The sequence below is a fragment of the Corvus moneduloides genome, chromosome 15 (genome assembly GCF_009650955.1).
Source record: "Corvus moneduloides isolate bCorMon1 chromosome 15, bCorMon1.pri, whole genome shotgun sequence".
Taxonomy (NCBI): domain Eukaryota; kingdom Metazoa; phylum Chordata; class Aves; order Passeriformes; family Corvidae; genus Corvus; species Corvus moneduloides.
In genome coordinates this window covers 18337932-18362005 of record NC_045490.1, presented here as the reverse complement: position 1 = coordinate 18362005, position 24074 = coordinate 18337932, and the positions used below count along the sequence as shown (strand labels likewise).

General features: G+C 46.4%; 1 protein-coding gene across 5 annotated transcripts in view; it reads right to left on the bottom strand.

The window, feature by feature from the left end:
• Nucleotides 1-21799, bottom strand: part of FBXW11 (F-box and WD repeat domain containing 11) — a 66843-nt gene extending 45044 nt beyond the window's left edge. The window contains exons 1-4 of one of the 5 annotated variants that reach the window (XM_032124721.1): nucleotides 21696-21799; nucleotides 13422-13501; nucleotides 10976-11083; nucleotides 5466-5567 (exon numbers count right to left, since the gene is read on the bottom strand). In XM_032124721.1, the coding sequence (XP_031980612.1) occupies nucleotides 5466-5516 (51 nt within the window). In that variant the 5' untranslated portion in view covers nucleotides 5517-5567; nucleotides 10976-11083; nucleotides 13422-13501; nucleotides 21696-21799. The remainder of the gene's footprint in view (nucleotides 1-5465; nucleotides 5568-10975; nucleotides 11084-13421; nucleotides 13502-21695) is intronic. The other 4 variants (XM_032124722.1, XM_032124724.1, XM_032124720.1 and 1 more) reach the window with 4 other exon arrangements.
• Between the last annotated feature and the right edge of the window lie 2275 nt (nucleotides 21800-24074).

The window sequence follows — 24074 nt, the reverse complement described above, 5'->3', positions numbered from 1 at the left end:
TAAATTGTAACATCAATAAATAGAAAGATACACTTCCTTCTGGAAACTTCTGTGTTTAAACTGAAAGAAGGGAAATTCATGTTAGATACACGGAACAAATTCTTCCCTGTTAGGGTGGGCAGGCCCTGGCACAGGGTGCCCAGAGCAGCTGTGGCTGCCCCTGGATCCCTGCAAGTGTTCCAGGCCAGCTTGGACATTGGGGCTTGGAGCAGCCTGGGACAGTGGGAGGTGTCCCTGCCCATGGCAGGGGGTATGGAACAAGATGGGCTTTAAGGTCCTTCCAACCCAAACCCTTCGGGGACTCCTTGTGCCCCAGCTCAGCTGTGATAGCACCGAGATTCCCTTCTGCTAACAAATAACTGCCTTTGCAGGGAGTGCTGGAGCAGGGAATAAACATCTACACCCTGATGCTCCAGAACTCCACCTGCCACTGGCAAATAGGTTCTCCAGAACAGTAATAAATTACAAATTGCCCAACTGAAATGGATTTTAAGAGCCCCATTTTTGTGAAGACAGCTTCCACTTATGGAGGATCAATTGATAGACTCCTGTCAACCATAAGCAGGAATGACAGCAGCAAGAACCAAGTCAATGTCACATTCCTACTGCTTGTCCACCTCCAGGACATGTGCTGTGAGAATCACAGGGTCAGTAAGGCTGAAAAAGTCCTCCCAGACCATCAAGTCCAGCCTGTGCCCAATGCCCACCATGTCACCAGCCCAGAGCACTGAGTGCCACCTCCAGGGATGGGGACTCCATGAAAAGGAAAATGCAGATCCAGGAGCGCCTACGGAGCCAGACATCCTGCTGGGCAGGAGCCAAGTACAAAGGACAGGTAAAGCCAAGGGTGCTATCCCCAGCCTCTGGAGTACTGGGAGAACGGGCTGGGAGGAGTCAGGGGAGACTCAAGTCTGAAAAAGCCACTGCATGAGTTTTAAGATCTGGCCTGTGGAGGAACACAGGAGGGAGCTGACATCTCCCACCGGCAGCTCAGGAAGTGAGACATTTCTTGTTCCTGCAGTCAGTGAACACTGGTAAAGCTTCCAGGCCACACACACCATGTGCGAACACAAAGGGAAAGAGGAGCAGGGCACTATATGCAATTAAGCTGAAAACTTTAAGAATAGATGGAAAGGTGTAGGAAAAAACTTTTTCTAATAACCCCAAAGACCTTGGGAGGACGTAAATAAGCATGAGGAAACCTAAGCAGAGTTTTAGAAGAGGGATAAAATGATTCTTTTAAAAAAGAAGTGAAAGAAAAGTGTAACTGAAGACAGGGAAGAAACTTGGTGGGGCAGTATTTGGTTACTGGGTTAATTTCATTACATCTCTCTAATAATTCATTTCCCAAGACTTATTTCATCACCTCCTACATTATGCAATAATTCAAAGTGATGCCTGGGCTCTTATCTTCTGCTGCTTAATGAGCAGTGTTCACTCCACACTGGAGATGTTTACTCACAGAGCCCAGAACCCTGGACGTGTCTCTGCCTGGCAGCCCTGCTGGAGCCACTTCCCAAATCAGCACCACAAAACACACTCAAAACCCTGCAGTGCTCCAAGGATGAGGCCATGGAAGGTGCTGTATCCACAGGGTTGCATCACTTAACTGGTAACAGAACCAGTTTCTCTAAAGACCTAAACAAGAGTTTTGGTTTTAATCTTGCAGAGAAATCCGTATCAAAGCAAATGAAAACAGGAGCTATTAGATACCAGTGCGTTCATGTACAAAAACATCATTAAAGATAATTAAGCAGTTAAAATTAAGGCCTTGTAGCAGTTTCAAGTATTATGAACTGGCGTTTAGTATGTGTTTATCCATGCAACAGAAACAAGTGTTAAGTGTCAGGGACTTTATTTCCTAATAATATCAATTAAACCAAAAGCCAGAGTAGATGAGAGCAAACCACAAGTACCACAAATAGGAATAAGTATTTTTTAATAAATTAGTTGTCTCTCTTCTGCATTCACCAACAGCTCACAGAAAGGAGAAAGCAAATACTTCTCCAGTAAACTGCAGGCACTATGAAGGAATTGTACTGCATGAGGAAAAGCACAGAATACACACCCACACTGAGAACGGGAACACCTCCCCATCCATGGTAGCTGAAATGCTACAGCTTGATTTTAAACAGCCTTGTTAGGTTTGATGATTGTTAACAACATCACAGAAAGGCAGAGCTTTCTTCCTTTAGGTGGATGGCAGGTGACTGCTGAAGCCTAAAGGTTTGAAAAAGCCCCAGGACTGAGTAAGAGCTTCCTGAAGAGATTGTCCAAGGCTCCACACTGAAGACTGCTCTTCCCTCTCTCTGGCCTGTTCACTGGTTACTCTACACACACCACACACAACAGATACAACTCCCAGGTAACTTCTGTGAATCACCCAAGAGCTTCTGAATTTCCCCCCCTGCACTTCCTTTTAACCATTTCACCCTAACCAAATGTGTGCTACAGAACCAAGAGCTCCTGGTGTCTGCCCCACCTGATTTCTCTGTGGGCTTTGAGCTCAGGAAACAATGAAGGGCAAGTCACGGTGCCAGAAATAATAAATGGGGAAAGCAGCTGGTGCCACTTTTGCTTCCAAGTTCCCCTTCAGGCATCACTGAGTCACACACCCAAAAGGAGAACTTTTTTTTAAAAAAAATAATCCTTCACAGACACTTCAAAAAGTCTCAAAGCCTCTTCTGGTTGCAGCTCTACAAAAACAATCAAACCTTAATAAAAAGAAAAAGCTTTTATTTTGGCACAATATTTCATAGAACCATAGAATGTCCTGAGCTGGAAGGGACCCACAAGGATGATCAAAGTCCAACCCCTGGCCCTGCAAACACCCCAACAATCCCACCCTGTCCCTGAGAGTGCTGTCCCCTGGAGCACAGGTGTCTCAGGTCTCTCCTGCTCAGGACATTCCTCCCTCTTGTTCCCTGGACAATCCATCAGGAGGGTGCACCAGCAGCAAAGCACAAGCCCAGCAACACCAGAGAGCCAAGGCCTGGTGGAATCCTCCTCAGTCACTCCTGAAGTGCAACAGGCTGGACACTCAGCACTGTTTCCTTCCACACCCTGACCTCCCACAGCCTCAAAGCAACTCCACCTGCCTGAACACTGCGCTTGCCTTTGCAGGGATGTACTTCATAATTTGTTAACCTAAGTGCTACTATTATAGGGCTACAGATGTTCTGGGATTGTGAAATTCCCACCAGCACACGGAGCAGAAAAGCCTTACAGAAATTAACTGGTACTTCAGTGGGGCTCTCATGAAAGCTGATGGAGCTGTAACAATTCCTGAAAACAAAACAGGTCTGAGAAATTTTTCCAAGTGTCACATTCTTACACGAGAGCTGCCTTGGCCCTGCATTTTAACTATATGACACCATAACTGTGTGACAACAGGTTCCCCCAAATCTCATCTATAAAGCAGCACAATGATGAACAAACTAGTTTGTACTTTATCCTGTCATCAGTATTACCAACAGAAGTTTGTAATACAACATACTCTGCACCAATTAACCAAATCCCAGCCTGGGCTGAGCTCTCCCCTATTCAATTCACAGTTTATGCACCTAGTGGAGTTGATTTGTAAGAAACCGGGGATAATCCAAGTTCTCAGATCTAACACTAAGGAGTCTGGGCAATTCCCAAACCAGGAATTTGCCCTGCAGGGCCTGAACTTGCTAAGGAGCTCCCTGACCTGAAGAGGCTTTTTGGAAACCACTGGGGAGGTCCAGTAGCCAGCCCTGCCCAAGGCTGCGCTCCAGGAAAGCAAGATCTATCCCAACCACACAAAATACACCAGTGACAGCACAACTGCTCCTGGCTTGAAATAGTTCTCAAGGTGGGATGGCAGCCCTGGCTCTGCACAGAACAGCCCCAGGAGCAGCTGTGCCACAGCCACCGCTCACCCTCAGCAGGGCTGGGGAAGCAGCCTCGAAACCACCCTGGCCCTTCCTACCACATTCCCAACATCACCAGCCACCTTAAAACCAACCACAACCACTCGCTAACATCTTCTGAGATGCTCTTTGGCCATTGACAGAACAGATCCTGGGAGAAAAAGAAATTCAGAATTCCCACTGAAATAAAGGTTTTTTTCCAGTGAGAGGGTCAATGCTGAGGACCAGGAAAGGAAGCAGGGAGATCTCACATTAGAAGGAGCTTGCAAATATTCCCAAGACAGACACCAAACCTCTGGGACTCCACCCTGACATGACTGTAGGCATGTTCTGTAAGCATTATTTGGCCATTAGACTGTTCATTTCTATAAAACTGAATTATCCATCTATGAGTTTGTCTTGGACATGAGTTTTTGTCCTTTCTTTGAATAGTATTTCAAACCTGGAAACAAAGCATTCAAATGGAAAAACAGATTTGTATTTTAACAGAAATTTTGAAGGAATTTCTGGTTCTGAAATTCAGATTTGCTGGATTTCAAGTGGCCACATTTTGCAGGTGAGAGATGTTTTGAAATAACTGGTTACTCTCTAAGGTAAGACACTGATGTTGTCCAGTGGCTGACCTCAAATGGAGTGACACACAAAACTCAGTTGTTCATTTTCATTCACAAAAAAGCAATTTTTTTTAAGTACTCATACACATGAAAGACTGAATCACTGAATAATGCTCTTATGTTACAAAACAGACTAATGTTAAATAATCCTTGTGTTCTGCTAAAAAATGTTACATTCAGAAACATTTCAGGAAGTGCCACACAGTTACTACACATGTCCAGCATTTTCCCTCCAAGGTAAATACCCTGGGAGTTCAAAATTGTTAACTGGTCCCAGAAGCTCCCTTTTCATCATTTTCAATCCCTCTCAAACCAGTGAAGCAGCAATTCCCCATCTATAAATTATGCAGGCTCAGCTCCAACAGCTTACTAGAAGAAAAACAACAGAGAACTTAGGATTTAGTGGTTTTCTATGCAGAGCAACACCCCCCCCCCCCCCATCCCTTGTTCTTCACTTCTTAACAGTTAAAAAACTGAGTTAACAGGGCAACCCAAAGACCCCAGGACTCCATGCTCACTATTCTGCATTAAAACACGTGCGGTAAGGCTACACCCAGTACCACGCTCAGGAGCAAATAAAAAGCTTATCCTTTCTAAATTAAATCACACAAATATCACAGGCTGGTCAGTTCATTGCAAATTTAAGAGAAATGGCAAAGCTCATTATGTTATTTTTTCAGTTAAACGAGAAAGCAAAACGTAGCAGGCAACATGCAGAACTATGCTACTGGTATCACAACTTCAGTAAACAGGCAATAAAACACAACAGCTCAACCCCCAGCCCTACTGCACAGAAAGCCCTTAAAGAGTCACTCCTACAATGCAGTTAAGTAGAAGATTTCAGAAAAGGATGCACAAAAAAACATTTAGCAGACTTAACAATTTGATTAAACAGAGTCCTGAGAGTTTAACACAAGTTCAACAGCATAACATTTACAACAAGAAAGAAGAAAGGCACCTGGAGACATCTGACACTGGGCATGCTCTGCAGGCATCTCAGTGCGCACATGCTCTCTACCAGGTTGGAGCAGCCTAGCCACAAAGACCTTGGCACAGAACACTGCAGGGTGACAAAAAGGAAGGAAGAGAAGAAGCAGTTAGATGCCACAACAAATCACTCAAGGCAGGCAACTCATTAGTATGTTATCGTGGGTACTTATCTATGTTACTTCTACATTCATCACATGTTAGCGGCCAAGGGTAAAATAACCACTGAAGAGCCTGTGCAGCAAACAAGGACAAGCCATCCCTCTGGCCTGAGCTCCTTTTCCCCATATCTGTAACCTCGTGGCTTTAGTGCCAGCTGAACATTTTAACTTACTCCCAGCAGCAGGAGAGTTTTAGTTCACCCACACACTGCTGCCCACGGCAGACGTTCTGAGGCAGAGGCCTCACCCAGCAAACAGGCCTGGCCAAAATCCCTGCCCAGCTGTCCCCTACACAGGAGACCAGGAGGTGCCATTGGGGTGGCAAGGCTTTAGGATCCACCTGGAGGAGCTTTGGGAATTAAGGTTTGGTACTCCCCACTGCCTCAGCTTTCTCAAACAAATTGTGGTTCTTCATTCCCACGGCAAAGCTGGTGTTAATGTGAGGTCCCAGTCTGCACTGGGACACACAACCTGACAATGCGAGCATGTTTTAGAGAGGAACCACACTTAGCTAAGTTCAAACTGCATGACCAAGTTCTGCTTAGTCAAGGTATCCTAATAAACTGGGGGGACATGCTGAAATTATAGTTGAAGATATCCTAAAGACAAATTATCCCCTGGCTACATTTGTTACTCAACCTGCCTCCCAAGCTTAACTACCAAATTCCCCATTGCTGACACAAGAAGCTAGGAAAAGTCTGGAGATCCCTTTTGTTTCTTTTCTGAAGCTGAAGAAATTTGATGCAGACAGACTCTCCAAAACTTTTGTAGCTCCCCAATACTATCTCCCAGTTCCTTTTAAGGACAGAGTAGTACATATACCAGATAAGGCTAGGGGAAAGGATTCAATTCCTCAGCATGAAGCAGTGCATAAACCCAGCTCCAATAATTGGCACAGACTGAGCTTTCACTATTTTCCACACAGGGTTCCAATTTAGTTACAACAAACATCAAAATTTTAAAAGAAAAGCCCCACACAGGTCCAAGCTGAAAGTGGAATAACCAGAGGTGAAGCCTCACAGAAAGCAGTTTGTGCCAGGATCAAGGAGGGGGAGAGAGCCCAGAGCACCTGAAGGGGATAAAAACTCTTTTTTTGGTTTCATATCTTACGAATAAAACAAAAGACAGACTCATCTTTTCCTCTCCACGCTAAGGAGAGAAATTAAAGGAAAACCAGCACAAGAATGCCCCTAGCAGCATCAAAACGCATTGAAATTTCCTCTCTTACCCAGCAGGAAGGTGCTGATTCCATAGGGATGTCCTGTGCTATGCGCTTGGCATGGGAAGAGTGGGAGCATATATCTTACAGACGGGGTAAAAATAGTCATATTTATGTTTTTTATTGTATTGTTCTTTCTTTAATAGCAAAATAAAACCATAGTTTTCAATTACTAGAAGTTTTTTAAAGTTTATTTCAAGTTTAGAGAAATGGGATTTAGCTATAAAGTAATTAATCCAGTATATCTGCAATTCCTTTTCAGTAATTTGACAGGTCCTCATACTAACACTTGAAATTTAGTTCCCAAGACTCTTCTAAGACAAGTCAACCAGTGACAACAGGGGAACTACATTAACTTCAGCAAGGCACCAAAAAAAAAAAAAAAAAAAAAAAAAAAAAAAAAAAAAAAAAAAAAAAAAAGAGGTTTTCATATTTTCAAAAAAGATGGGATGTACTGTTAAAACCCACTGACTGAAGATACACACTTTTTATAGGTCTGTTTTTCAAAACAAGAGTGTATGATTCAAGAAACTTCTTTTCCAATCTGTTTCATTCTTTACTCCTATTTAGGACAATATCTGCATGGGGTGTCTGCAACACTGAACCATCAAAATTCAAGGTATTGCTTCAGGTGTTGATTAAAGCCCAAACACATTTTTAAATATTTAGGCCTGGTAAAAAAAAGTCACTTTGCTCACATGACTTAATAAAAGTCATTGACAAAAAGCACAGCAAACTCCTCTCCTGAGATGTTCAGCTCAGGTGTACAAAGCTGAGTACAATGTTTATAATGAATCTACAGGTGTCCACAAATTGTAAGCTAAAAATCACTGGTTTCGAGGTTATTATGTGTGGGCATTTTAGGAACTACTCTAGCTAAATAAACTGAATTTTAAGCACTTAAGAGAAAAATGGGTAACTTGAGAACATTTTTTAAAATTTTATTCAAAATGCATTAGACACCGAGGCCATTTCCATGCCAAGGTTAGTTAAGCCACACAAAAACCTTTTCACAATATTACGAAACCCTGCGTGAAAGGGTTTATAAAACTCCCTGGACACTCAGCTGCAGCACTGATATTGCACAACACTACAAATTCAATACTGCATCCCACTTCACACCAAAACAGGAACGTGCAAATATTTGTGTGCTTCCCTGACATGTTATTGCTTGACCCTGCCATGAATAAAAGCTTAACAGGTTTCCAAAGACTCCACTTGGCATAGCAGGAGCCTCAGCTCAGGCCTTCACTTCGCACTGGCCCTGCTTTCGCCAGCAGCCCAGGGAGATGCAGCACTAGTCTGGGAAGGGGAAAACGCCAGTGGCCAACAGGCACAGAATTAAATGAGAACACAGAGAACAGAACTGCACAGGTTAAGGGAAAGCCAACCGAAACTCAGATTTTAAGGAATAAGGTAACTAGTAATGCAGAGCTTTAACTGCCTCACATTCTGAGGGCTGTGGATCACCTGGAGGCCCAGTTTGCAGAGCTGAGAGGGGCTCTGAGCTCCAGGGCAAGGAGGGAACAGACACAGAAACCCTTATTCTGATCTCTTCAATGCTTTGTGCTTGGAAAGAGTCGTACTCTAATTTTATTATTAGATTACTGATGTTAATTCCATACACAAAGAGCTGCTTTGGTGGTCTACCCCAGGAATTGCATCTCAAGCTTTAGGTTTCAATCTTAAATCTCAAATTTAAGCAGCCTATACAAAATGCTGCATTCCCAGTGAAACCTGTAAATCCCCAGTAACAAGGGAAGATGCTTCAATGTCTTTAAGGCTTAGATGTAAAGGACTTCTTATGTTAATAGCAAAGCACACAGCAGTGTGCATCCAATAAACCAACTTTGTAGGTGGGAACTTTTAGGATGGAGGTATTAAAAACACTCTCTCAGGCCCTGAACCATCCAAAGTTTTCCTTCACTCTGGACTTCTCCCAGGTTACAGCACAGTCTGGTTAAAGCAGTGCAAAATTCCCAGAAATGGTTTCTCTCAGCACATCTGATACTGTCACACAGAAATCCTCACACTTCTCTATCCCTTAGAAAAACCATCACCCGTTTATCCTCTAAAGCCCATTAAACTGCTCAAAAAATGCCTATAGCCTGTATTCCTGATGGAATTAGAACACCTCTGCAAGCCAGGCATGGCAATATTGCAGTGTCATAATCAAGAATGACAACGTTTACATAACCCAGATTTATGCTGCAAGTTTTATAAAATATTAAAATTATGACCTCGGAATTTTTCACCGCTTTCATTTTATTTATACAAGATAACTTAAGGAATCCAAATTTATTGGTGTGTTTACAGCTTGGGAAATTCTGGTCATAAGGCAAAAATATCCTTGTTTTTGAAAATCAGTTTCTAGACAGAGTCCAAAAAAGACCGGCAAGGAGAGGCTCTTTAGAATTTCAAAGGAAAATAAAGTAAAATAAATGAAAGAGCTAATTCACTCAATTTTTTTCCAAGGAGCATGGCTAATTATATTAATTCACTCCTCCTGCAACACCTTTTTTCTTATGCAGTTTATTACAAAACTAACTTGAACATTAAAACCTAAAAAATCATTCAAGTTTATAAATTCTAAATACTTTTTCCAGCTTTCTTGTGACAGCAAAGCTGGAAGCTCCTCCGTAAGGTTAGTTCATGCTCTGGATGTCCATGAGGCTATAAACAGATATTTCAACTGGCAAAAAAGGTACAACCAAAGAACTTCAACCTTCACTGTGAATTTTTTCAGGTTTTTAACTATAAGAAACTCACATGCTACTTAACATTGGTGATTTCCTGGTTAGTTTACATCGATTTAGGCCTGGACCAACACAACTGGTATTTCTTTATTTCCATCATCACTTAATATTGATGATTTTATGGGTAAGTGGTGCTACTTAAACTCCTCCCATGGCTGGGGACTCAGTTTAATGCAGCCCAAGGGGTGCTCTGAAAAGCCAACTTGGATTCGAGGGCAGTCTGACAGTCTGGGAAAGCCTTATGCTCCCACCTCCAACTCAACGTCAAGCTTAGATCTCCTCAAAAATCAGCATTAACCACAATAAGACATAAAAAATATGAGCAGTAACACTGTTTCAAGGCCTTCAGTGTTATTTTACACTCGGCAGGAACAGCAGCCAACTCAAACTCCCTCCCAGTTTGCAGACTGGGATTTCCTCCAGATCTTACCTGGTGCTTTTTCCCGTAAGGGCTTTACTCAAACAGTGCCAAGCAGGGCAGGGGTGGATCCCTGGGCTGGGAGTGAGTGCCCCGAGTGTGTGCATAGGTGGGAAAGCAGAACATCCAAGTGTCTGTGTGTGAACACTCTGTGGGACATGCAGGGAGCAGTGACACGAGTTCCCCAGGGACAGCCCGGCTGGCAGGGGACAGTCCCTGCACCTCTGGTACAACACTGCACAGCTCTGGGGGCACAGACACAACTGTCTGACCAACAGAAGCACTCTGGACTCCTCCTACTGCCATTCCACAGCCAGGCTGTGCCCTGGGAGGTGCCCTGTGCTCACATGCTCCACACAAGTCTGTTGGAATTGGTGCCATCACATCACCGCCTTTTCCATGGCCAAATGCAACCTCACTGGGCCTGGGTGACTTGGAAGGCTGTTGGAGTACCATCCACACAACAGATTTCCACACTCCGTGGAGTTTTACTTGTGCATTCCAGCAATCTGCTTCAGCTTTAGCAGAACTGTACTCCCAGGTCAACAAAGTTGTTTTAGATGTAATTTACTCTTGCACTTATTTCTGTCCTTCTATGAACTACAAATGCAAAAGTGAATTTCTCAAAAATAAATATCCACAGAGTGGCAAACATTTAACTTGTGAAAATTTTTTGATTATTCTTTTACTGCCATCAGATCACTCTAAAAATATAGGACCAATAGCTGAGTCACAGTGCCATTAGGAAAATCAATTTAGCCAAATGATGGCCATTCACAATAAAGACTGCTCAATGGAACAACCCTCCAACAGCCATTCAAGACCTGCATTAAGTTCTTGCATTTGGGGAAAAACACTAAGTGAGGAATCGGGAAATTTAAAGCAAGACAAGGGAAAAGAATTGATCAGAGAAATTCTCCTCATTACCACAGCGATGCTCTAGATAGGACACTGAATTCACAGGAGGCTGATGGATAACGCTGTCCCACTCTGCTCCTGAAGATCAAAGTGTGTGTTTGCTACACACACTCAATGCTACAAAAGGAATATGGGTTCAGTGGAGAGAAGATTAAATGCTTTCTTTGAACAGAATAACCATCTTACTCCATTATAATTTATTCATCAGGATAAGACTCATGAGATGCAGCACCTCGTTTTCAGGAAGATACAAAGGACTGGGAAGAAAATCCTCAGATGTTTGCCTAAGTCACTCTGAACATTAACTGAAATAACCTAAATTTTCCAAAATACACAGCATTTAGATTAGCCCTTGCTTCCTTCAAGTACATTCACCCCAACTGCCACAGTTAAGTGTGATACACCTTTCTGCACTAACATCCCCTGTGTTACACTGAAAAGGCCATTTCTAAAGCAAACACTTTCTTCTGCTCTCCTGCAGCAGGACAGGGGTTTACAGACATCTCCAGCCAGCAGCTCAGGGCACATCCTGACTGGGAAACACAGACCCAGCATTGCCAATCACACAGGAGAAACTTGCAGGGAGTCAAAACACGTAGAAAAATGTGGCTGAAACTTGTCTAACATGTTAAAAGCTGTCTCAGACTCCTCTGTATTAAGTTTTTAAGGGCGAGGCCTAACACAGGTAACAGTAAATCCTACTATGGCCAAGGCAGGGTACAAGCACTTGACAACTTCCGATGCCTGTGGAGCCTGGGCTGCCAGGAACAAACCGTGGATTCCCAGGCAGGGGATGCACAGGCAGGGGATGCAGAGGAACACTGCCACAGCTCTGAGAGCTGCCTCACATTGTACTTTCTGAAATGTAACATTCAAAACACAGGCAAGAGCAAAGCCTCCAACCTGCTCAGCTCCACTGCAGCCTTTGTAGGGCTGGTGCATGTTTCCAAAAGTTAAGCAATATTAAATAGCATTGAGGATCTTGATCAGCAGGGGCACTCATTTATGCTTCCCCTTTTTTTCCCTGCTCAGTGTATTTTAAATTATTTCCTCTTTTCAGTTTTCATCACTAAAGAGGCCAAGTTCACTTCTGCCTCCCTGTTCTCTCATTTTAGAAAAAGGCACACCCTGAACAGCAAATATTCCACAGAAAGATGTTATTTTACAGTTTTAACTCCAAAGTGAGTCTGACGGGTGTGTGGAACAAATTCAATTTGATACTAGATGAGAATGCAAGAAATGTGTCAGTCTAAGGTTAATAAGTATTTCCCTTAGATTCTCCCTCTGGTTTCTTTTAGAGAGTTACACTAAAACAGATTTCTCCACCCTAACCAAATAAAACTCAACTACTTGAAAAATCAAACCAGGAAACAACAGCACCCTTTGCACAAGTAATTCATTATAAATTACTTATCAATTGAATTCAAATGTAACTTCGGCACAAAATACCACACCAGCAAAACAAACGCAGAACTAAAACAATGCATGAGATCAACAGCACCTACAGGAGTTTCTGCTACAGGAGGGTAAATACTGAGGCCTCACCATTCACTGCTGTAACTGCCTACAAAGGAGAACACACAAAGGCTTAGCATTACTGCTGTTACTGTCCAAAGGAATCCAGCTACATTGGCACCAACTTACAGTAAAGCTGGGCACTGGGAGGTGCAGCTCTCCCATTCACACCAGATACGATACTGAACTTACATAACTTTATTTTCCTGCCAGCCAGGGACCCAGCTTGCCTTCCTGAGGCACACAAACACCTTCCAAACCCATCTCCAAGATGACCTGTTGTAGCCTTTCGCAGGCTTCCCAAACCTCAGATGATTGTGACTCAAAGTACAACCACTCTCCCCTACTCTGAAATAAACCTATTATCACTGTGAGGCTCCTCCTGCCAGCCCCGCCCTACACCTGTCCCAAAACAGCTGCAGCCAGACCTTCACACTGACATCTCAGGAAGGATTTAAGATGCTGACTCCAAGTGCTGCCCACAACAGACTTTCAAACGGCATTTCAGCAGGAAAAGCTACAGGAATTTGTCCTAGGAACAGCCAGAGAAGTTCTCTCCAGTTCTGATGGACCCATCAGAGGACAGGGACAGAACTCAGGGCTGTGACCTCCCTGAACTCCATGGGGAGCCCAAGGCAGTCACTGGCAAGGCTGCTCTCTGCTTCCACAAGCAGGATGTGGCAGCCAATGGCTCCGTGCCCATTCCTGCACACACCAGTTCCCCTCGTGTTCCCAGGCCTGTGTTTCACAGCAGACCGGCAATTCCCTCCAGTACAGCTCCTGTATTTCCTGGCCATGCCCTGTCTGACTGTAAGCTCAGCAGCTGATTCCCTGTGCCCTCACACTTGGGGGACATGAAGCAGTTAAAGCAAGAGACTGAATGTGCGGACAAACTCATCTAAGCAGAAGCAGCAAGACATAGTACAGGGTGACTTCTTACCTGAAACTTTGTTTCTGGGCTTCAGATCCACCAATCCAGAATGAAAGGGGATTCGAATGGGTTTTCCTTCTCAGACTTGTCTGTTAAAAGAGAGCAGCCAATCATCTTCAGCTTGGTGTATCTACTTCTTTCTTGAACGAAATCCCAATTACTGCTAATGCTGTTAGAGACAAGGCAGCCCAGGCACCTGCCCAGCCCAGGACCAACTACGTTAGTGGGGTCGTCGGATTGGTGGATCTAAGACAGAGAAACGCATTTACAGACAAGAAATTGCTCCTTCCCCTACCCTGGGTCACCCAAACAAGTGTTTTGGGGTACAGCTCACCTTGCCAAGATTAAGGAAGATGAGAAAAAGCTACAAAGCAAATAACAAAGCAAGTCCTAAAGCTTCAACCACCAGCTCACACCTCGCAGGCCTGCTCCAGGAACACAGGTTTGCACAACAGAACTCAATGCAGTTCTCCTAGTCTGCCATAAACATCCACTAAAGCATTTTATTGCACTGATTATTTCCCTTTTTCCAGGCTCAAAATGACCTCATTTGCCTTACATGTCTGCAGCACAAAGATGGAGTTGTCAAGACACTCCTGATCTGAACAACAGCACTGAATTCAGTACATTTTCAGTACTGCTGTGTCTCTGGAAAACACTCTAGAACCAGAAGAGAGTAAGACATTGTACTCCTGAGACAAGAAACAGTCACCTCTTGCTAAGCAGGGAGATAAAAGGCCTCCAAGCCAGTCCTGTCAGCAGCACAGTGAGTGTGACTAATTTAAAGCAGCTGGAACAGTGACACCTCAGAGAAGATGGGGTCTGCAGAAAACTCACGCTACACGTGCAACAGAAAGCTCAGCCTACAGAGACCAAAACATCCAACTTCCACCAAGATCTTCAAAAAGTTTGGCCATGGCCTGCAGAACTTCCCCTGCCAGCAGTGAGAGCAAAATGCTACAACATCCCCAGAGGAACACGCCACCACCACCTCTCACCCTCTCTCTCCTCTGCTCTCCAGCCCCTCCAGAGAGCTGAACCTCAGCCTCCACTGCTGTGCCCCAAGTCTCAAGCTCCAGCAACTCACAGAAGGGTGGAGAAACTGCCACTGTCCCCAGCTCTGCCAAGAAACCATCTCCATGAGGACAGGACTGTCCCTCACTGCCCACAGCTCCCCAAAGAAAGCAGCATCTTCATGGTGGGGCGATCTCCTGCTTTTCAGCCACTGGCAAAGCCGGTCAATTCTAGGGCAGCATTTCAAGGACAAAGCAGTGCTGTAGGCCCAGTACCATGACCAATGCATGATTTTTAAGGCTGCCAAGGAAAGTGCTAAGATGTCAAGGCATATGACTCAGAATTTTCAGAGTACATTATAGCTCAGCAAGAAGCCAGCTATCAAATTATATAAATGTACCGATTTGCTAAGTCACTGCAGAGCCAGCAGGGTGCTGGAAGGAGAGGCACTTCTCCATGAAGCCAAACCTTAACATTATTTGCAAGTGTAACAGCACAGGTCTGATTTTTGTCTCCAGAGGGACGGGTGTTCTGCAGACAGCCTGAATAACAAGTTTCCCTAGCTAGTCCTCCCCTGCCCTAAGAGAATTGCCTACAAGATTCTCTGCCAAGTCCAAGCTGGAACTTACCAAGTTTTGCAAATTCTGAGTATACGTTTTCAAAAAGCTTGAGGCATTTTTGTCTGAAAACCAAAAATTGGCTCCACTGCAAAGGTTGGAAGACTTGAAAACAGCCCTATCGTGCAAACTGCGCTGAAATACAACATCACACCTCTCAAAAAGGCAAACAGTGCACACTGTCACAACTTCTGTACCAAAACTCCACACTCAGGAACTCCTCAATAGAATGAAACTAAGAACAAACTTGCAACACTGAATACAGATATAATTATATACACACACAGAGTGATTATCCTCTTTCCTCTAAGTCAATAAGAAAATTCTACCAAAATTCTGTAGTGTTGCCACAGCTTAAAGTTGACCCAAAAAGCTTTTTTCACCATTTTACCCAGAAAGCACATCACTCCCTATTCCTAGCAAGTAGGTCCCTACCTACATCTTACAAATTTCCATCTGTATTCATCCTACAAACAGGCCCAGGAAGCTGAACTACTCTTTGATCCTAAACAAAACTGTTAATTTCCTGGGGTGGAAGTACAAGGATGCAAGTCCTGCAGGGATGTGGATTAACAAAGCACCAAAGAAACGACATGCCTTCAAACGTTCCCGTTGTTAATTTAGCCTGCATGAGAAGCAAATTAAGTTTTCAGAAAGAGCCAGTGCTTTTCGTTGTTAAAACACCAATGGCATTGCGTTATTTTTGCATTATCTGCTCTCAGTCATGCATTACTCATATTGGGAAACGAGTGGAAGTGGTACAGGAAAACGGAGTAGGCTGTCAGATGTCACACCACTGAGCTCATAAATACATCAATAAACTGGGGAAGCAAGGGATTTTCCAGAAAAAGTGGATTTTCCGTGAATAATGATGCCATAAAAATCAAACCACAAAATCAGATTATGTAACAACATAAACAGTGGCATTCATATAAAGAAGACGTCGCCCAAGAAAAAAGCTGGAAGGAAAGGATTGTTACCCATCAGCATTAATTTAAACAACTCAGTCAATATTCTCATTTCCCCTCAATTCATTTTCTGCCTTGCAACAAAAAAAAAAATCCTTGTCACGGAGCAGCCCTCTCATAAGCACAGTCTCTTGTTCTCTCCCACACATCATTCCTCTCGCATTGGCACATTTGCTGCAACATCCATTTCATTTGAAAGCCATCAGCAATCTCCCTGAGCACTCCGAGCTGCCCAGGGACGGGCAACTGGAAATGCCAAAGCACCAGTGACCTCTAAACTGCATGGCAATAAACCCAGCACACCAAGAGACACACAGCAAGTTGATTTAACAAGCAGCAGAGGTGTTTTAGAAAACATGAAATGAAATGAAATGAAATGGTACATCCATCCTTCAAAGAGCGTTCCCAAGTCTCTCTGAGGGTACAGCTTGTAACAAGGCAGGTTGTTTTGCTGCGATGCTGCTCACAACACTCATCAGTGACCCAAATCTTTAGCAGTGCTCAAAGCTCTGTATCCTGAGGGACACAGCCGGCACCGTCTGACACGCAGCAAAGGCAGACGGGCTTTTAAAGCAGCAACCCCAGAGCACTTCAGAGGGCAGCTGCACCCACACCAGCTGCCTGCAGAGATGGGATCTCATTCCACACGGACACCTGGGCAGGGATTTACTCCAGGAGCTCCCGGCCCCAAGGCAGAGCTCTGGGGCAGCCCGTGGAGCTGAAGGCTGCCCGGCCACGCTCACACAGAGGAGCCCTGCACATATTCCAGGCTGCAGGGAACTTCCTCTGCTGCACCTCACTCGCTCAGCACTGGGCAGAGGTTGGAGAATTTAGTCATGTTAGAAAATGTAACTGCATCGTGAGGTAAAGAAATCTCTGAGTCTCGAACGAGATTTAAAGAGCCTCTGGTGAAACACCGCGGCTTAGTCTCCCCAAGAATTGGTAACTTCCTTTTATTAAGAACCAAAAGCAATTTCATTTCAGAATTTCCCCCACAACCGGCACATCTGCAGCTTTCCGTCACCTGAATAAACTGATGGCTGCTGCCACCATCATCACAAACCTCAGATAACTTTCCTTTATACACTTCTGTATCTTTATAGCCTCCTTCCCTCTGCCATCTCATTTCCCCGATCAGGCCATTGTTTCATCTAAGCCTTCCCAAAAGAAAAAGCTTTCCACACTCCTTTGTCCACTTTGCTCATTTCACCACTCCACTGGTTCTGAGTGCAGTTGCCTTGCTCTAATTCATGCTCATAAGCTCTTCCTTCCCATTTTCTGCACCACTGCCAAAGTCACAGCAATCCTTTCTCTTCAGATTTGCATCCTTCCTCTGCGAGGCACTCTCTGAAACAGGACTGTCACTCTGAGAGCCTGGCAGCAGCACAGACCTCATATCCCCTGCCCCAAGGCTCACCCCAAGGCTGTGCCTTCCTCACATCCATCTAACCACCACCTCTTCAGCTATTTGCTCCAGCCACTGCCTTCTTCCCCATGTATAAAACCCTGCATGCTTTACTGTCCAACATGCAGCTCTCAACTCTGCTCATTTCGCTACTGAAGATTAAAAAAAAAGATACCTGCAAAGTAAACAGATCATTATCCTGATGAAGAAAGCACATCTAGGTTACACACAGGTTTACAAATGCCTTACTAACACTCCATCTACTCCCAGGCTTCAATTAAGAACCAGTCACATTTCAGCTAGAACAGTACCTCCTTTGTTTCAGCTGCAAAGATGATCATTGCCTGTATCTGTCACTACGAAAGTCAACTCTTTGAAGGAGTCCTCTAAGAATATGTGGAAAAAATATCCTACAAATCCAACTGGCTGCTTGGCTTGCAATGACTGGGACAGGGAAGAAAAAAGCCAGAGCACTATAGCCCTACTGAGATACATATACAGCAGCTGTATTTTAGCTTCCAAACAGAACACTGGGATTTATTTTGCACTTTAAGCTTTAAATAGTTTAGGGGCACAACCATCTCCAGTTGCAGTAACCCAAGGAACTTCAGGTACCCCTGGAGTGATTTACAGGAGGAGCTGCTGCTACTCAGGCAGGCCTGTGTCAAACACTTCCTCCTCACACTGGTACCTCTGAATTGAACACCTCCACCTCCCATCAAAGTCCTGCCAGGAGAAACAGAAAGATTTTTGGCAAGATACTCAATTATAGTTCTTCATTTATTATTTACCGAGGTACTTAAACACCGGACACTTTTATGAGAGCCAGAGAAAGGCATTGTAGACACTGAAGGCAGTGAGTTAGGAAGATTATTTCCATACACATGATTTCAAGATGCAAACGATAACAGTGTGAACAAGTGCTTGCCCACTTTATTCCTAGGCATGGCCTTTCCTGAATCTTTTCACACTCCAACCACAGAGCACTGTAATGCTGAATCTAAACTGCCAGGACAGCGACCTGTGTTTGGAGAGCAGCTTGGGCAGCAAGGCCACAGTGAAACATGAGGGTCATAAGCTCAGTGAGTGTGAGAATTTACACACAGCTGGATTCCTGCTCAGGAGCCACCTCCTGTATGTGTCTGGTGGGTACAGGAGCCTGGGAGCAGCAGATTTATTTTGTTATGCCATCCACACCATATGCTGCACACAGTTCACCTCATAAATGTATAAAAAAGACCCCCAAACTATTTGCCACACTGATGTATTCTGTTACAACCACCTCAGTACAAACTAAGCAGCTAATCCCCCCTACTTTGAAAGCTGCTGGTAACACTAAATTACGGTTCAGGGAAGCTTCCTGGGAAAATGAAGAACACAAGGCTTTGAGCAGGTATTGAAGAGAAATGCAAATCGCAGGGTTGATGCAACTGAACACAGATTTTATACACATCTCAGATCTGTAGGTAACAAAACTTACTTGGCAAAGTGTTGCTGTTGGTTCTTTAAAAGAGCAAAAAGGTCACAGTTATCTAATTTCACTGAGAAAACCAAAACCAGGGGCAGAAAGAGCCCTTTCAGTGACTGTGGCTGGCCCTCCATCTCTTCTGATTACTTCCTCACTCCTCACTCGCCTGCTCACACCCAGCATCTGCCTGAGCCCACCACTGAACCAGCCACAATCTCACCAGACACCGTGAGCCTCAGCCTGGGCATCCCAGTCAGTCCCAGTTACCCTCAGGGCCTCGGGGGGACCCTTCTGCAGGCTCGGAGTATCTCAGCTGTACAGCTGGGCACCACCCGCACATGGAAGCCGTGGAATGGCATCACTCAATGCACTGCTCATCCCCCTGGGAATGACTAACAACAGGATCCACAGAACCGGCACACGGCACGGGAAGCCTTCAGCTGTCCTGAGAGACACAGCGACTTGGGAACACTCGCTAAAACTTCACACAGCAAATCAAAGTTGTCACTCTGAAACCTTAAAATATTTCTCTTAGATTTCGGCCTTAAAAATGGAACAGTATTATTTCCATGACTGATTTTCCTTTAAATAAATGCAAATGATCTATCCAGGGAAGGCACAGTTGAGGGTTAGAACACAGTTCTGAAACTTGTGTGCAAGTAACATGTTGACACATTATCTCTTGTTTATCAGCCGTCAGAATTACGGTGGATTTCCTCCTCAGAGCTTTCACATCACACATTTGCTCCTGTATTTACTACAGATTCATCCCTGGCAGCAGAGGGAAGTGATTGAGCAGAAGTGCACCAAACCCCATCTCTCTTAGCAAGGAGAGGCACAAACACCTGCTTTTAGGAATCTGGAACACTCCTAAAAAAGAGCAGCATCCCCCTAAGTCTGCCAGGCAGGGATGATCCCTGGGTTTGAGATGTTTCCCACAAGCACTCCCATGTTCCCAGATCACACAGAAATCCCAGACGGGGCACTCGGCCCAAATGGCTTCTGCCCTGTGGAGTCAAACAAATCTCCTGGAGAATCTCACCTTCTGCACCACACCAGAAGGCAAAACTTCCACGTCTTCATTTAGGAATGATTTTCAATGATTTTAGGGAAACGTTTCCACTCAAACACAAGTGATCCTGTGCAAGCCTCCACTAAGGTTAACAATAAATTCAACTACTAACTACATTTTACAGAGTACCATTTTCTGTTGGAAACTACAGAATTAATTGTTCATCTTATTAAATTTTTATATTTATCCATTTCTTGTGAAAGAGAGAAAAATTTCTTTCTTAAACCTCCTACTACATACTAAAACTCCTACTAACAGCACCGATATTTGCATGGATTAGCACATTTCCCAGCTCCAGCTGCAAGTGGAGGGACAACAATCACCAGCAAAAGTCCCACTTGCTTCCTCCTGATACATCCTGGCCCCAAAGAGGAGAGACTAAAATGGGAGAGCAAAAACACAAGCAGGAAAGTTGAGGGAGCCAAACCTTCCAGCCCCAAACGCTATTTGAGTGCCTCACAGAACCCAAAGCTGAGTGCTGGTGACTCCGTTCCACGGAGGAAAAAAGCCACCAGAGCACACTTTCCACCTCAGGAATTTAGGAGGCATCTCTGTGGGAGGCTGGTCCCCAGCCGGATCCCTGCAGAGCTGCCCCAGCCTTCCCCTCCCTGCTGCAGGGCACTGATGGCTCTGATGTCCCCCAGGGGAAGTGCGAGATCACAGCACGGGGAGAGGAGGCTCCCCATGAACGGCTTTTAAGGCCCTGCCCTCAGTGATCAGTAAAAATAATGAAAGGTACACAAAGGCTTTGTAGGTTCCCCCTTTTTCTTTTTCATTTCATTTCTGCTTTTTGAGACCAGATGGCACATTTAAAGAAAGTTCATATTTTCCGGATCAGGTAGTTTAGCAACAACTCCACTGGCTAAAAAACCCATTTAATGTCTCCACTGAACCCAGCTCACCTTCAGAGTGCCTTAGAGGGAAATTATTTGCATTTTGGCCCTCAGTTCTGGAGAACTGCATTAAATTGTGGATGTGAGAGCAAATTAAGCTTAGGAGAAAAAGCAAATATGCTTATAACAAATAAATTAGAAGATATTTACTGATTACTATTCTCTCTCAGCTCCTAACTTAATTTTATTCATGCCTAAAGGCAGAAAAACGAGGGGCCTCTGATATTTGCCTATAAAGATCTAATTTGCTTATTATAAAAAAAAAAAAAGCCGCTTTCTACTGCTCCCATCTGGCTGCCTCTCCACTAACGCGAATTTAGCGGCGTAAGCGTTAATAAGGGGTATAACCAATACACCAATTAGGTCTCATTAGGTAATTCCGTGTGTGCTGGACCGGAGCTGCAGCACCGGTGCTGCCCCGGCCCGGAGCCCCGAGCCCCCCGGCGGGGTTTAATCCGCCCCCGGGGCCGCGGGAGGGTCTGGCCGGGCCGGGGCTGGAGCCGGAGCCCCCCCGCCTGGGGCATTTCGCTTTCGGTTCGTGCAGCGCGGCCGCGCCGCTCCGCGCCCCTAGCCCGGCCCTGCCTCCTGCGGGGGGTTAATTGTTGTTATTTATTTATTTTCAATGAAACGAAGGCGCTCGTGGCGCCCCGGGCGGGCCGCGGTGGAGGCGGGAGCGAGCGGATCCCACGGCGGGGGCAGCACGGCCGGCCCGGGGTCGAGCGCGGGCTCGCCACAGCCCCCGCAGCGGCGGCGCCGGACGGCGCGGGCCCGGCGCGCCGGCGGGGCCTGAGCCCGGGGGGGCGAGAGGGGGCGGGAGGGTGTGCGCGCAGGCCGGGGGTGACTCACCATGAGCTCGATGGTCTTGTCCTCGATGACCGAGTCGGGCTCCATCGCGGCGGCCGCTCCGCTCCGCCCGCCCGCCCGGCCCGGCCCCGCCGCCGCCGCCGCCGCCGCCCCACGCCCGCCAGGCCCCGCCGCGGCCCGCCCGCCCCCGCCGCGCGCACGCGCAAACGCACGCGCGCTGCGCCCGCCGCGACGTCACGGCGCGCGCGGAAAGGGCGGGGCCCCGGTGCGCCCGGCCCCGCCCCCGGGGAGCCTCGCGCTGCCCATTGGGCGCGGGCGGCGCGCGGGGCGTGCCGGGAGCTGCGCGGGCCGGGCGGGGGGGGCGGTGTGAGGGGAACGGGAGCGGGAGCGGGAGCGGGAATGGGGCCGGGAGCGGGGCCGGGAGCGGGAAGCGGTGGGACGGCGGAGGCGTCCGGAGCCGCCGAGCCTCCTGTCCCGCGGTGCCGGGCACGAGGCGGCCTCGGGGGCTGGGAAAGGCCGAGGCGGGAGTTTGGTGCTGGATGGACGCTGGGAGATCGGAAGCCTGGAAGCGCCTTTGAGACTCCCCCCATCCGCTCCCTCCGTGGCTGGCACAGGGTGCCCAGAGCAGCTGCGGCTGCCCCTGGATCCCGGCAGTGTCCCAGGCCAGGTTGGACATTGGGGCTGGGAATAGCCTGGGACAGTGGGAGGTGTCCCTGCCCGTGGCACGGTGCAATGAGATGGGCTTTAAGGTTCCTTCCAGCCCAAACCATTCTGGGATACATGGACTCACGAGATGGCTCTGTGTGTTGTACTGTTTATTTAATAAACAGTTTTATTTAATAAATTCTAACCTGTGCCTTAGGTCTGGCTGACCCATCTGTGCTTTGAAGCCTGTGCCTGTTTCTGCTGGCTCTGCTCCTCCAGCGGCCCAGATGAGATGGAAATCCACCCCATCCATGGATAAAATGGGATTTTTTTACCAAAATTTCCCTGACTGACAGCAGGCACAGCATCTAGAAAATAACTGATGGTCCTTGACAGGGAAAACTTCTGTCCAGGTTAGATGAAGACAGAAAGGGCAGAATACAAAAGCCTGTAAAGGAGATGTGCTGTGTTTGCAAGGAGACATGGAAACCCCTGGCCCAGGTGGTGGCATTTCCACATAGCTGACCTCAACCCTTGGCAAAGAGCAGCTTTTTCAGCCTTTAGGGTCTGGATCCTGCTGGCAAACTCTGGTGTGGCCCCATCCTCCTGTGCCACTGCCACAGGGAGACAGGGAGCATCCAGAGCAGGTGACCAAGGACACTCAGGCTGCTTGCTGACCACGCAGCAAGGACCAAATGCAGCCGTAGGCACTGGAAATTGGAAGCAAAACTGCCCTAAGCAGCGTGGTGTGACAGCACAGCACTGGGCTTGCCATGAAAATGGACCTGGAGCTTCCTGCTGAGCGTCTTTTTCTGTTACCTGTTCAAGTTTCTGCCAAATGGTGAAGAGATGGAGGATGAAGGAATGGAAATGGTGCAAAGTCCTTTCTTATTGACAGCTCACCTGTTCCACAGGACATTTGTGTCAGCAGAAATGTCCTTCATCCATTCAAAATTGCTTAGAACAATACCAGTCATGGGGTTTAAACCCTTTTTATAGCATTTAAAAAGTAAAGCAAGAGCTGCAAGTCTCCTTCCCCATCGAACACCTGCTGCTGCTCACAGCCTGGGGGTGACAATGTGATGTGCCCCAAAAGCTGCCCCATTTCCATTCGTGGGGACAAAGCCAACACCAAAGGTGCCACTGCCCCAAAGTCCCTCTAAGCAGGGCCACAAAGCCCTGACCCACACAGGGATTGCCCACATCAGCGTGGGCTGTGCCCGCGCTGCCCCTCACCCTGACACGCTCCATTGCCATGGAAAATGCATCCTTTTCCTGTCAAACCTGGGCCCCCAGCTGGCAGCTGAGCTGGATCCTCCCCACCTTCCCATCACAACCCATAATGAAGGGGTCGCGGGTGGACTTATACCCACGGCGTAACACCCCCACACAACGGTGCCACTGAGAAAGGCAGGACAAAATCCAGCTCCATTCTGCTGTCCCTGGGATCAGACATTGGCCCTGACAGCAACCAAGGCAGCAGATATTTGTTTAGGACACCAAAGTAAAAAATCAGCATGTCTCAGTCTAAATATACCCAGGGCAGGGATTTGCTGACAGCACAATGCTCCTGGTGCTTTCCAAAGCACAGCCTGGTGTTCTAACTATGGGAAGAATTCCCAGGGCAGAGGGAATGAGAAGAAAATGAAAAACAGAAAAAAGGGGGGAAATTTCTTCCATTAATTTGTACAAAGAGTAAATCTGTGCTGCCATCCTGGCAGCTCCAAGGGTTCCTGCACCACACCAATGCATGTTGCACATCAGGATGGGTCTCAG